The following is a 15,632-nucleotide window of genomic DNA, read 5'->3' as shown; positions in this document are numbered from 1 at the left end:
GTGGACATCAGGGGACCACTAAGTGAAAAGATCAGATGTAGCAGCCAATTTTTCCTGGGAAAATATTGTTAGCTTTGGATTTACGTATGCAATATGCTGCTGCACAGAAACGTTGATATGCTTTGGAAGGGGTCTGGTTTACAAGAGACACTGGCAAAAAGAAATGGTTTGAAATGTGCGGGAGATGGCTGTGGCATTTCTTTAAAAAGAGCAATGTGTTTCTTTTTCTTTAGCCTTCTAGCTAAAAATTGCCTGAAAACAACTTGGTTGCTTTAAGGGGCTAACTTATTAAAGAAGTTGCACTTTAATGAGAACGGCCTGCTCTGTTTTCAAGCTTATGAGGAATCTGGAAAAAAGTTGTAGTTGCTTTAAAAAGGCGTAATATTTCCATATTTTCCAAAGCACCTCTTTTTAATCATTTTCAAAGCAAGCACGGTTCTGTTGTCCAGTGCACTCTATAATCTGAATACTTGCTAAAATCAAAGAAAGATAAATCTAGGTGCAAAGTGTTTCTTGAAGTCAGGAATTTAAAAACCACTGAATTTACACTCCAGGTAATGGAAAATACTGTGCCAGGGAGGGGTGGAGTAGAGGGACAACAAACAGAGAAACAGAAAATGTTTGGCAAGAAATGGCATTTAAATAACCTTGCTGGAAATTATTTTTAGCCAGAGTCGTGACGCCAAGAACATGAGCAGGGGACAGAGAAACATTCCCTTCAACAAAAAGTACTGCTACTTAATAAAAGATAGAAATTAGAAGCTGGCTTATCGGGAAGGGGAGAACAAAAACCCAGAATAAATGGGCCAGGGAAAAGGCACTGCGAGTGAGGTAGCTGAAGTTTTGTTTCTACAGAAGGCAATTATAGCAGAATCATTAAAGGAGTTAAAAAGACCTTGAGATACTGGGTTTTCTTTTTTTTTTTTGCTTTCCAATTCCATTTCCTTTTTTTTTTCAGTTTTTTTTTTAGTCAGCAACAGCTTTGGTTTTTTTTTTAGCAGAGTCACCCATTCTTGTCAAAGGAAATTATGTGACTGCCAGGAAACAAAGGAAGAAAAGTGCTTCCTTTGGAAATGACCATTTTAAACTTTCATATGTGAGCATTTTCCCCACAATGCACCCTTTTTTAGAATAGAGAGCTCACTAGAACAGCTTTGTTCTTTCCTGATTGTTTTTGAGGGCATGGGGAAACCACGTTATAGTTTTTATTTTACAGATTTCTAAAATAGTGACTGGGCTTGCACAACATGAGGGCTAAAATGGGTCTTGGCTATTTGTATTTCAGAGCAATAGGAAAGCCAGTTAGTTCAGCCCATTTATAGTTCAGTGTTCAGGAATTCAGGCAATTGCGATCATTTGATAAACCATAGTTAATTATGCAGCAGAATGTTGTACAAACATGGCTACCTAATTTGATAATGGATATCAAATAGCCTAAAATTTATTTCATGAAAATAGATTCATAGGTTTAAGATTATGCATGACATGATTATACATGTTTCCATAAGCTAAAATATTCTTTTGTTCATATATCAAACTTTGCAGGTCTTCTCTATGGTAGGTCTGATGATATCCATCCTACAGACCAATCTTCCTCCTATATTATGTGTAAGATTGCAGTGCTGGCATATTCTTTTGATTTTCTAGTTACTAGAAAATTATTCCTTATTATTATTGCCCGATTCCTGGTTATTTTACTGGATGGTTTACCTCCACATGATCCCAAAAATGTTTAGCTGGCTTTCTTACCTCCAAACGGCGGATGATTTCCCGAAGTGGAAGAGCGGACTCATTTCCTCCAATGAAAGTCGTAGTTGGCAAGTGAAAGACTTTGTCAAGGTCCGATTCATGTAGGCCATAAAACCCTGCAGGATTTTGTATAGGTAGCAGAAGGCAAAGGAGGTTTGGGGAAGGTGTTCAGTTCAAGACAGTCGTTACACAGGAACCAGGTTTTTGGTAGAGACGGGGGAGGGGCAAGAAAAGCAGCACAAAGTAAGCATGAAGGAGGTTTGTATGAACAAAACATAAGCAGGAATTAAAATATTGGACAGGTAAAGTGAGAACAAAAGAAGTATAAAAGTCACGCAGCATATGAACGTAAGAAATATACTTGCCATGAAAAATTGGTAATTAAACCCAGGGAAATGATTAACATGAAATTTAGACCTCCACACATACATTTGTAGAACATAAGGGGTACAAGTACAGCAAACACATAGTGCCACCACATTCCACCACATATTCAAAATTAAAAAAAAATGAAGCAGGAAATGAAGAGTTAAAGGACCAATTTCCCAGAACCAAAAGTATGAAAAGCCTCAGGATGATACAGGGTTCTGCAGAGGACTCTCCTGAATAGCTCACTACAAGGAACAAGGATTTTATATTGAAATTGTCTCTATGAAGACAAAACTTTCTGCAAGCCTCACAAACACTTCGACTTCTAGAAGTCTCGAAAGTATTGAGAGCTATTACCAAACATTCCTTCCCACACTGGCTACATATGTATTGTGTAGCTAGACCATAACAGGACTAACATTAACATATTTTTGCATCAGCTGCTGATACTTAAAAATTGTTCTGCAATTGATGATCAGAAAGATGACAAAAATGGAAATATTCAGAAGTGCCAATTCTGTATTGCAGCCTAATGAGAACAGGCAACTACCATAGACAAGTTTTAAAATTATCCCTCACCTTCCCTTCAACTAAATGCTAAGCTATGAAAGATAAATAAATCTAACAGAGTAACTAAATTATCACAAAATACAAAAGAAACTAGAAAGAAGATCCTCAGTTGTATAAAAGGCCAAAATCATATAAATGCGGAATTCCTGATAGGAGACAATTAACAACCAGAAGAAGTCTAGTAAAGCTACTGGATTGCTGGAAGTGATATATGACTCCTGGACAGCAAATTCCATAACTTGATTGTTATATCAAGAAGACTTTTCCCTCTAGATTTCTACCAACCATGCATCAGATGCAGCAGGACATAATGGACCTCAATGCCTGAGGAAATATTGTGTAGGAGGCAATTCCATTCTTCTCATTTTAACAAGATTACAAACTCTTTGAAACAGATCAAAAAGAAAAATAGGGCTATCACGAAGAAAAGACACTCCATTCTTGTTTTAATATTGTTTGACGCACAATGTTCATTCAGGTATACAAATCATTGGCCATCAATGATGTTGAATGATGGCAAAGAAAATAGGAGACCAATGTAATAGCTATACTGTATAAAAGCAATGTTTGGCTGGTTAATTTAGTACCTTAAGTAGAGAATGGCTTGTTTTTACAATAGACATTTTGGGTCCAAATCTACATTCAACTACTTAGGACTCTTGAATAAAAGATGAGATAGATATCTACTGTAATAATTATATTGTAGATAATTGGCCTGAAAAAACCCAAAAGTCGAACAACTGGAAGCCTCATGGTGAGACCGGTTGGAAAATAGCGGGCTCCGATGAACTCCGCGAAAGAAGGAACATATTAGTAGATTAAAGGGAATTGTATTAATATTGTTAATGGTATGTATTCAATTAAGACATAAGGGGATTATAGTAACATTGCTAATTGTGGTTAATTAATTAAGGTAAATGTTCTCTATGTAAAAACTGAATTTGAGGATGTATGTTGCTTATAGATGAATCCAACAGATGAAATGTGAAATGATAATTTGGTTTAACCTTGAAGGGGAAGTTAGTGATATTGTCTATGTACTAAGAAGAAAATAAGTTTAAGATAAAAAATATGGAAACACAATAATATGGCTGAAATTGGAAACAGAACTATGATATAAAATGGATTATATATGAGAAGATGTAAAAGAAAAGACCAGGGCAACACTTTGTTTATAAAATATGTCAAAATTTGTAATAAAAAATAAAAACCTTGAATTGAAAAACAAAGCCAAAAGTCATTCTCATTCTTAAGGTAAAACACAATTATATATCTTGGGAAATGTGATTGGAAGAGTTGTTTATTGTAGGCATCAAATTTGCACAAATGATGGAGAATTTTCTCAAAACCCTTCAGCATGTCAAAACATACCATTGCAATAAGACACTCAGATAAACTGCTGAACTGCATTTACATTATAAATCAACATTGTTCTTTTCAATCATTAGATTAAAAACTACACATTTTCAGCTAGACCTTTGCGATTAAAGTGCTCAGCTATTCTGCAAAAAACCAGAGCAAGCTTATGAAAAGATGGCACTTCATTTTTCTTTTAGCAATGCAGATGCAGTTGTGAACAACTCACATCCTAAATTCCACTATTCACAAAGAACTTTCTGCACAAAACAACAAAAAAGTCAATGAATATACCTCAACCAATATAATATGTGTTCTGATGAACATCCAATTAACAATTACATTTCAACAGAGGCCAATGTGTTAAAGCACAACAAAGCTTTCTGTACTATTCCAAACAAGCAAACAGAAAACAAATAAAGAGAAAATAGCTACCAAATTGAACCCAATGGGAGAGAACATAACTGACGAGCGTGACTGATAAAGCGCTTTGATAACACACACGTCTCCGACTGTTAACATTGAAAGCGATTCTGACGGGAAAAGACAAAAGACCAAAAACACTGCTGTAAAATGGGGCAAGTTGTAACTTTACCTACACTGTACATGCCCAGAGTCAACTATTCAGAGAGTCCTAAACTCCAGAAGGGTTAAACGCTCATTATTTGCATACCTCCTACTGTTAGCACTCTCAGCCGCTCCTTGAATGCAGCAAGATCTGGGGAGGGAGGGAAAGGTTGGGTGCAGAAAGGAGAAGACAGAGAAACTGAGTCAAAGTTAGTTTCTTTTTAAATTCCAAAGAACTGAGAAAGTAGTTGCAAAAAGAGAAAGAAAGCTTTTAAAAACAGCATCCGCACATACACAATAAAAAAAAATCACCAAAGAAAAGGGAGTTAGATGACGGTATGCCAGGAGAAAATCTGAAGAATCTTTCAGAACCAGCCATATTGACCGCAAAGAGAATAAAATAAGCACAGCAGTTACACCTGACAGATAATGGCAGTTAAGTTACATGTTTTGGACTTCATTGCTTATGCAAATAGGGAAAAAAATCCTAAACATTAAAGTTGTTAAATATCGTTAGGATAAGTTCCCGGTCAAAAATCACAAGTGAACAAGTATGACAGAATCTAATACCCCTTCTACATGAGACTGTTATGATTTAAGATTTTGTAAATCACTGCACTGGCAAGGAAAAAGACAGCATGGGATTCACACACTTTATGCTACCATATCCTGTGCTATAGAATTGAACTGAAAAGTAACAAAGATTAGGAAAAGTTACAATCTTGTTTATGTACCTGAATCTTAAGTCAACAATCTACGCAAGGACAATTCTAGTTTTCCTATTCTTATTTATAATTTGTTTATATAAGTGAGAAACAGTTCAACTGAAAACAAGTTTATACCTTTGACTCTATAAATAGACAGAATTATTACTCTCCAAATTGTTACTGCACAAGAGAGAATTCAATTCTGTCAGACAAGATCTTCAACAATAATTTTATTGCATGTAGCCCGCAAATATAATACACTTGGATGTCTTGATAATACACACAGTAGAATTCTTTCCCCCCCACAAAATGTTTTGAATTCTGCAAATATGCATTTAAAAATTGCTGGACAAATGAATAGATGAAAAGATTCAACAGCGACTAGGTTTGTAAACTTTAATATCAGATATAGGATATATAAGTTGTTAGGATGAGCTTTTATTTTGCTCTTGGTGTCTAACTGGTCTGCAGATTAGGGCAAAAATCCTATTACATTTTTAAGAAAAGGATATGGTGTTGCATAGAACTTGCTTTTTGTCCAATGCATATCTCATCCTGCCATTAACTTTTCACCACTATGCTGGAGATATGTCATTACAGTTCCAAATAATTCAGCTAATTATGTGGTTTTTGAATAAGTGTATATGGAATCTTAGAAGTTCTGGATGACTCACAGTATTATGTGTTCTGCATTGTCTAACAGAACAAACAAAAAAGTTGAAGTCCTGAAACCACTTTTAAATTAATATTATTGAGATTTTAAAAGATGGGGCAATTAGGAATTTCCTAAGAATAACTCTCCCAAAGCACGTGTCATGGGAATAGAATAATCTTTATAAAGTGGTGAAAAGACCTGAAATTATGATTCATCAAAATGATTATATGTCACATTTAGAATCTTAGTTTTTGTGGTACGGTCCCAAAGTCTTAAATCCCCCATTTAGAAGCAGAAAACTTCAGAGGCCTCTAGGTCTTCCTGCTTCCTTGGCTATGAGATGTCTGCCTTCCTCACATTCTCCCAAGTATCACTTCAATTCTCAATCCATTACATATGGTAAGAGCAGGGACAATTACATTAACCTTGTTTTAAGAGGTTCTGATTTGTTCTGAAGTTACAGACTAATTTATCCTCAGTTTGGCATTCTACATATATGTTGGAATTTGATTCCTAGAATCCCGCACAATCACTACACTGCCTGGAGAATTCTGGAAATGGAAATCCATATATCTGGAGGGTTTTCTGGCTAGACAATGCTCTTTCAGATTAAAATGAAAATATAGTGTGAAAAGGGGTCAAAGGTGAAACACTTAATATGAACATGATTTTGTCTATTGTTTGTAGATAATACAAACTTAGCTTCATTCTAAAACTGTTGACCAGGATAATAGTTTCAAAGACATTGCACATCTCTTCAATAAACAATAGCAGCTGTTTGAAAGTTAGAGAGACAAGAGCAACCCTTATCTAAATCTTCCTGAACTAAAGTATATATCTATCAACTACCAATTATGAATGGCATCCACCACTCATGCAGTTTTGCTGGTCTGAATGTGTGCATATGGATTCAAGCAAAGTGTCTATTGGAAACTCTGCTATTGTAAAAGCCTGCAAATTTGACAGGAGCCAAGTGCAAAGCCATGGCTAAACAAGATGGCTGCAATACAGTCTAAAAACACGCGAACTCCAGTCTTTCAAAATGGAGCCCAACTGTCATGTTTTTTGCTGACAAGAAGATCAGCTCCTTCAGAAGCTTGAGCCGAAGCTGCCACCTCCAAAGGCAATCCCAGCGACTCTACCTAGGAGAGGGAGTCATCTGGATCAGTTACTCACAAATAAATGATTAATTTGATGTGCATCCAGGAATTCTCGAAGGGAGGTGGTTAGACACAACTGTCCTCGCTGAGAGACTGAGTCAAAAACTGGGAAGCCCTAGCAACAGGGGAGTGTCCTAACAGCTTTGACAGACTCAGTCCAGTCAGCGAGCAGACTTGTTCAATTTATTCTTGGATGCTATCTCCACCTAGATGGAGAATGGCTTTGAAGACAGGATGAAGAATTGCTTTCAAGGCAACAATGATGTGAGCCTGGTCAAGAAATTGAGAAAACTACTAAGAGAAGTCCTTCCCTAGTTCATATGGGGATAAAGAGATGGAGGGGGAACTATATTCAGGTTTGCAAGATTCTGTTATTATAGCTGTTATAACAAAAGCAATGTTGATCAATATGGTGTTGAATTTATATAATACACTGGTAAAATAAATAAAACATAATCCTTACATTTTTAAAAATCATCTCCTATATTGTTTAATTTTTATTCAGAAAAATTATAATTTCTACATTCTAATAAAATATTAATGTAACAATTTGAACCATTCAGTAGATCTGACAGAAGACAAAGATAATGCACAGATGAAACTACTTGAAATGCCCATTACATACACATACACGCATACACACGCGCACACACATACAATTCAGAAGCCACCATCATTCCAGTGCACTCAAAATAGTTATGCCTGCCTAAGGTGAATCTTAAATCATTGTGAAATGTGGAAGGAATTCCACAGTATACCCCCTTCCCCCAACATTGGGGATCTGTTAAGGCCTGGTACAACCTTCTGGATTTTGGAGTTCTGCTTAATGTACCGGGGGCAATAACTTCAGAATGGAGATTTAGTAAAGCAAACTGCGCTCAATGTGTTCTTAGATATTCACCAAAGTTATATTGCTGTTTTATTTAATTGTATTTATTTAAAATATTTATATAGTATCTCATCTTTCAACCAACTCTGATTTTCTCAGATGCTTTCCATTTCACCGATACACACATACACCATCTAATCAGTACACACTGTCAATTCTGAATGAGTCACATCATTTATTTTACATGCACAAATACTCTAATCAAAATTTAGTCTTGAAAGGGGTTAGTTGTCATTATTGTTACTCTATTCTAAGTTAGAAGCATGCTACTCAGAAGCATTTGCAGAGCCAGATTGATTAACCTGTGGAAAGCACCAGCAATCAGTAATGCTCAGCCACCACATCTTGCCCTATACTGAAGGAAAAAATAGTGGCCAAAATTAACAAACACAGTGAGCTCCACTGGAAAACCAAATTCCAAGTATTGCTCAGCAAGTGCACCTTCACCTGAGAACCACACATGCACCTCTCCAGCCAAGGATCTGTTTCTTTTCAGTATTTTGATTAGATGTGGGAATGCATTCCAAAGCTTCCTTATCATGATCACTGATGGAGTCATTAGTCAAAGTTGAAATTGCGTCTATGTATTCCTTAGCTATGCAGCATGCCCTAAATCATGCATTGACCTGAAGTGAGTGAGAACGACATGAGGGAAACTTGTCTCTTTCCCCACTCCTTCCTATAATAGCCATCAGTACCAAGCTCCAAGAAGTCACCAGAGCTCTAAAGAAGAGCTCTGTTGACCTTTAGAATACTTTCAGTTTAAGGGATGCTTATGTGTCCGTCACTCTAATACACTCATTTTCTTGGAGTGGCAGAATATTCACAGTTGCTAGTCACACCTTCTTATAGCTGGACTCCAAATCACAAGGACTGTAAAGAGGAGACTGCAAGCTGTCTCGAACTGGGGATGTAATTATTTGAGGCTACAGTGGTAAGTGACTAGGGACAGATAAACACTGCTAACATTCCTTTTTTTTAAAAAGTGATCATTAGAAAGGAAACTTAAGACTTTTCCCTTCAAATTTAGTGAAGCAATCTATCTAGAAGCTGTGAAAGTGAGAGAGGAGCCCAAGCGATGCGGCACTAGCTGCTTTTGGGAGCCCTCACCCAGTTTGTCTGCGGAAGTGATAATATCAGCTGGAACGGAAGAGTCCAGATCAGCATCCAAGATGCCCAATGGATCGAGCTGGGCTACATGATGCCCTCGAATCTATGAAATGGGCCAGAAATGAAGAGGATAGTGGAAACCAAAAGAGGGAATGGGGGGGGGGAGAGATGGAAAGGAAAGGGGTATAAAAGTTAAACGTTGCATTCAACTTGCAGAATAATTCTCACCAATGTTTGGCGAATCAGTTACTGTCGAATCATCAAAATTTACACAACTAATGCCGAGAGGATCAAGCTTGGCAATGTGGTGACCCCTGACCTAGAAACAACAACAAAATTAGTCACGAAATTAGGAAACAATCATCCTCCCCATTGCAGGAATATTGAATTTATCCAAATCCACGCTGTTGTATTTCAACAGAATTATGAATTTATGAAAAACTATCTTACATTTATATACAAAAGTATTTTTTTCTTGAAGTAAGAAAATTTGATGTATTTAGTAAACATCTTGTGACAGTACTTTAAAATTTCCCTTCGTTTATTTAAACTGAAAAAAAAGAAAAAAAGAAAAATAACATATAAAAGGATATATACATGTACATGTACATATACAATTTTATACAAAAGTTTCATGAAATTATAACATAAATTATAATTATAACTAAATAATTGACATACAGTTTATTGCTAAAAGCAACACATTTGTAAGTTGCAAATAGTATCAAGTCTTCAGACCACTAAGTAATTGGAGCCATAAATTTATCTTTCCAGTGTTGAAGACCAATTCCCTTAGAAATAGGAAGGACTTGGGAAATCAATTTCTTTTGTCCAGTGGCTAATTTCTATATATAGATACATAGCCCAAATGGATGTGGACATCTGAATACAGACATGCACACACAAAAAGAGAAAGCAAGATAGACTTCTTCACAGAAAAAAAACTAAAAAGAAACACAAGGGAAAATATGTTTGAGGGAAACATTCTCATTGCATCATCAACAATACAATAAATTCCATTTTAATACAATGCAATTAAGTCCAATAAATCCAAAATATTATTCTTTATTGAATAAGCCTTAGTTTAAGATCTGTTGAAATAAGATGTTTAGACAGTATTGCAAAATGGAGATCTTTGCTCCTTATTTCATTCAATCTACTATTTGAGTATCACATTGATTTGTCCGCAACAAATATTTAAATGTTAATTATAGGGTTATTCACCATCATATTTTGTGAAATGATGCCAATCCTAATCAATATACTTGATGTTATGAATATTATTGTTAGGCAGCAAAATATTTATTTTTTTAACATAGGAAATAGACTAATAAAAGCTCACCACAATAATGTACATTTATGGCTCATTATAACAACGCTCATTTGGAAAACAGAAAAACAATTTCTGTAGCCAATGATTACAAGTTTATTCTGAGACAGTCGTACAGAGAATGTAATTTACATTAGCTCAATTTAATTCTAATTCTCCTGTTTACTGGGTTTATTGATTCTAATGTTGGAAAATAACAACAGAGATGAAGCCACAAGTGACTGGATTTTTAACACTGTCTTTGTAACTGATAGAAATGTGAAGAATGTGAATAGATAAAATCTTGGGTGATGTATTGTAATTTCTTCATTTGTGTACATACTTCTTAGTCTAGCAAGGGTAGAACATATCTTATTAAGACATAATGATTTCTCTGGAACTGATCCTGCTAAGGTATTTTTCCCTATATTTATGTACAATATTTTAACTAGAAATCTTTTGTATACACTAAACTTTAAGAAAATCCTGTCACCTCTCTCTTTGTAATAATAAAAGGTCTCATGTAACTATTCTCATAAAAAACAATTTGGGCAATGCAATTTGAGTGGCTGGACCAGGATGCAGATTCAAAAATCAATGTTATATCTAGAAATATGACTAAGTATGGTAGCTAGCTTACCTGATCCACAATGAACAATTTTAACCACAACAAAATTATTATTTTTCTTTTAGTTTTATAAATAAGAATAATGTTCTTATTATTCATATATTTTTATAGAATTTCACTGAAGGTATTTCTTTCAAACTGTGCTACCTCAAAGCAAAACTTAATTTTGTTATAAGGAAAAATTGTTTCTAAAAGATGCTTATGGAACAGGGCTCCATATACCTGATTCTTGACAGCAATGGAACGTCCCATCTGGGATTAAGAGACTATGCCAGATGGTCTCAAAGGCAGAAGATTTACCCAGTCAGATTATCGCTACTCTATTAAGTTCCTTTTTTTTTTTACTCCTGCCCATTGTAACAAGTCAATTAGGTTAATTACATAGATTAAATGCTGCATAAAGGCACTGCATAAAACTGCATATTGAAAAAGCTGTTTCATCTGACATTTTTTTTCTGAAGCACTGTAAGTGATAAGTCTCAAAAGTTCAGGTCCGTTCTTCTAGTCAATGAATCTTTTTATGACTAGTATTACTGTATAAAATAAAACACATATGTGTGAATAAAGCCATTTACCACAGCAGCTATTTGATTTTAAAATGTGAACAATATAATGACAGAAATCATATTCTTAAGTAGGCAATTTTCTGAAATATGAAGCTGTTACACATTTTCAATTAATGCTTTTTGATCCATCTCAAGGAGAATACAGAGTAGGAAAAATGAAGTAACAAAAACCAGTTTTAAATCAAGGGAGGAAAAAAGGCTTTGAAAAAGCTTTGAATACAATAATATGCAATTAAATAACTTTTCAAATCTTGGAATCCTGTTCAATTTTTTAAAATATTGTAGGAATCTCCTAAGATCTTAGCAATTTTATTTGCACAACCATACTAAAAAATACCCGAAATGAAGTAAGAAATGTCAATAAGACCAAGAATTAGTCCAATGATCATATTTGACTCAGCCTTACATCCTTCTGAGGTGGGTAAAATGAGGACCCAGATTGTTGGGGACAATATGCTGACTCTAAACCGCTTAGAGAAAGCTGTAAAGCACTGTGAAGTGATATATAAGTCTAAGTGCTATTGTTATTTTTTTTAAAAAACCACTCAAATATGAACTAAGACTAAATCCTGCTATACTGCATTTCTATAAGGATGCAAATGCCCTCCTTATTATTCTCTATTTTACAAAACAATCTGAAGCAATTCAGATTATTCTATGTACAGATGCTATTATCAGGACAGTGTGATTCAGTTTCTAGGAGTGTGCAAATTTTACTCTACTGTTTGTAAAACAAGACATACAACCAAGCATCAGTTATCTTGCTCATGTTTTGGTTTCTTTCATTTGTTATTCCTCTGGTTCAGTGATTGGAATAAAAAGTAAAGCAAGTTGACCAAAAAACGCTTCATTCTATTTAAGCACCAAGTTTAAATCTTACATCTGAAACAATAATTAGTTACCACACATAAAATTTAAAAATAAACCATTAAAAAAAAAGAAAACCCACACCCTTACCTGATATGCCCTGATAAGTGATTGGACTGCAAGATGATCTTCCACCAGCTTATCTACATTTGGCTGTGCTTGAACCAGAGACTGTGCCAGGGTTGATAGGCTGGTATTTAATAGAGGGGGGCTTTGGTAAGCAGTACCTGGAGCAGCTCCAGCATTGGCATTGCGAAAGAATATGTCCCATGACTAAAGCAAATAAAAATAAAAGTCCATTTTATAGGGAATTACTTCTCCAAACAACTTATATCTATTTTAACAAAATCAAATTTCTATAACTTCTATAGTAGTACTACCCAAAATGTAGTTAGAAGCCAGAGTCTTACTGTCTCCCCTTAATTCATTTCATATATGATTTGTAGAGCATATCAACGATAGTCTTTGACTTACAACTATTCCTTTAGCGATTGATTGACATTACAACAGTATTGAAAAAAGTGACTTATAACTGGTCCTCCCACTCACAACTACTGCAGCATCCCCACAGTCATGTGAGCAAAATTTAGGCCCTTGGCAGTTGGCATGTACAGTATTTATGATGGATGCAGTGTCCTGCTGTCACATGATTGCAATTTGTAACCATCCCAGTCAGATTCCAACAAGCAAAGTCAATGGGGACGTCAGATTCACTTAACTACTGGAGTTATTCCATTAATAACCTTGAAAAAAGGTCATAAAATCAGTCTGAATTACTTAACAACCACCTTGCAACAGAAATTCTGGTCCCAATAGTGGTTGTTAAGTCCAAGACAACCTGTAGAAGAAAAAAGGATATCTATCTGGAAAATAAAAATAAACAGATTGAAATAGACAAAGATCAAAATCTGAAGAGTTACATCTCTTTCTCTGTTTAGTCCAATTTGAAAGGCAGGAGTTTACAAGAATACACCAAAAACAGTTCAATGCATCTCTAGTGTTGTTGTACTGATCAAACTGTGAAGGCTAATTGAGCACAGCAAGGAAAGTAAGATTCATAGGTTCCAATAGGAACTTTAAAACACCTGCATGATTACTAAAAAAAAATTTCTGGCTTGCTTCTGACATATATATGAACGAAAGTTAAATGGAAAAGCTATGCTTAGGACCAGCATTATGTTCTTGGAAATCAACAAATAACCAAACACAAAGCAGTTACCAAATGTTGCTAATTATGTACATATAAGAAATATATTTTCCATTCTATGATACAGGATTTTGCCCTGGTTAGTGTTGGTTAGGAAACAATAGTAACAACTCATACACAGATTATTTTAATAATCTCACTTCTTTACACTAAGAGACATAGTTTATTCATATTCTCCCCCATTAAAAAAGATTAGGTTCTCAAATGAAATTTAGGTAAGAAAAAAGTTACTTTGCTTCTCAAATTTAAATATTGCCAAGCTCTATTGAACTTTTTTACCTTTAGCTGTTATACAAGTCGTATCCATGTAAAATGGGCAAAAAATAAATATAGGAATCTGATAATCATATGCACTATTGTCCCGAAGGTGATTTTTATGGAGATCCTCAATCAACCAGGTCAGGGTTATTCCAAAGATGCTTTTTTCAAGAGATAACTGGAATTTCTGGTTTTTCTTTGAAGACGTTTCACTTCTTATCCAAGCTTCTTGGATGAAAAGCGAAAAGTCTTCAAAGAAAAAACAGAAAGTCCAGTTGCCTCTTGAAAAAAGCACCTTTGGAATAACCCTGGCCTGGATGACTGAGGATCTCCATAAACATATACACAATTATTAAAAAAGGTTCATTGGATGTCAAAAGAGAAAAAGATATCTCATGAATTCCTGCTAATTTCATACTGTAGTGGTATCATTCCCCATTTTTTCCTACTGACACTATTTTCAGCTTTATTTTTTTATGTAAACTGTGTATCACCCAACTACTGTATTCAAGACAAAATCAGGACATACCAACATTAATCTTGGGGAGAAAACCAGACTCTGGTTATGATTGTGCAGTGCTTCAGATGTGATTCATAAACAATAAAAAAGGTGGCAACAATCTGCAATTTTTTTAAAAGAATGCTTCCTGAACTTTTCCTTCATTACCAAAAACATGTTCAGGTTCAGAAAACAGTTTCATGTTATGGTTTTTATGAAGACAAGAGTGGAAGGTCTATTTCATGCACATAGGTGCTTGAAAAGGGTAATAATTGCATCAGGGTCTCCTCAGCTACCACACCACAGAATATAAATTGTGAACTGTTAACTAGAAGATCTCTGAATACTTATTTTTCGCAACATTTTGTGCTGAATCATCTACTCTGCTAAACCATTAATAGGTTTGCCTGTTTTTACCTAAAAGAAAATCACCACTATCCAATTTTGTGTAATTTAGCTGGGTTTGAGAAGCATTGGTTTAAAGCAGCTACACCTTTTCTTGGGATCAAAGTTCTCTTCCAAATGATTCCCAAGGGGCTGCATAGCTTTGGACCCAGTTGATGCATTTCTGGTATAGTGGTTAAGGTTCCAGGCTAGAAACCAGGAGACTGTGAGTTCAAGTCCTGCCTTAGGCAAGAAAGCTGGTAGGTGACATTGGATCAGTCAAGCTCTCAACCCAATTCCCCACCCAGCATTACTGTTGTGAGGAAAATAGGAGGAAGGAATAGTATTAGGTATGTTTGCCAATTTTAGTTAAATTATAAAGCAGGATTAAAAATAACTAATAAATAATTAGCCCTTGCTTTGTCATGACATAAAAGAATTCTCTTTTCAAAACCCCAGACAAAACAGTTCTCAGTACTCCTTGTTTTGATAAGGTTGCCGCTTATTGCTTTGCCAGATTCAAAGCAGTGAAACATCAAATGAACTCACAAGTCCTGATATGAAACTTTGACCCCATTGCAATAAATTACTCAATTGACCATCATAAAATGTGACAACATATGACAGGGCATTGTGCTAACCAAACATTGGTTAGGACAAAGAATACTATTTCTTCATAGCCTCTCCACTATGGTCTCTATTTAATCAATACTTCATTAAGAATTTAATTTAAAAGAAAATCTTTAGGAAACATCAAATGCAGCAATATGAAAGCTTATAAT

General features: G+C 35.1%; 1 protein-coding gene across 2 annotated transcripts in view; it reads right to left on the bottom strand.

Moving 5' to 3' along the window:
* Window positions 1–15,632, bottom strand: part of OGDH (oxoglutarate dehydrogenase) — a 45,076-nt gene that overhangs the window by 19,515 nt on the left and 9,929 nt on the right. The window contains exons 3-6 of one of the 2 annotated variants that reach the window (XM_032229635.1): window positions 12,593–12,775; window positions 9,133–9,235; window positions 4,718–4,762; window positions 1,750–1,865 (exon numbers count right to left, since the gene is read on the bottom strand). In XM_032229635.1, coding sequence (XP_032085526.1) covers window positions 1,750–1,865; window positions 4,718–4,762; window positions 9,133–9,235; window positions 12,593–12,775 — 447 coding nt within the window. The remainder of the gene's footprint in view (window positions 1–1,749; window positions 1,866–4,717; window positions 4,763–9,132; window positions 9,236–12,592; window positions 12,776–15,632) is intronic. The other variant, XM_032229636.1, reaches the window with a different exon arrangement.

Source organism: Thamnophis elegans, chromosome 13 (genome assembly GCF_009769535.1).
Source record: "Thamnophis elegans isolate rThaEle1 chromosome 13, rThaEle1.pri, whole genome shotgun sequence".
In the NCBI taxonomy this organism is placed as follows: domain Eukaryota; kingdom Metazoa; phylum Chordata; class Lepidosauria; order Squamata; family Colubridae; genus Thamnophis; species Thamnophis elegans.
Note: the sequence above shows the minus strand (reverse complement) of the source record. Positions and strands in the feature narration are given on the sequence as shown.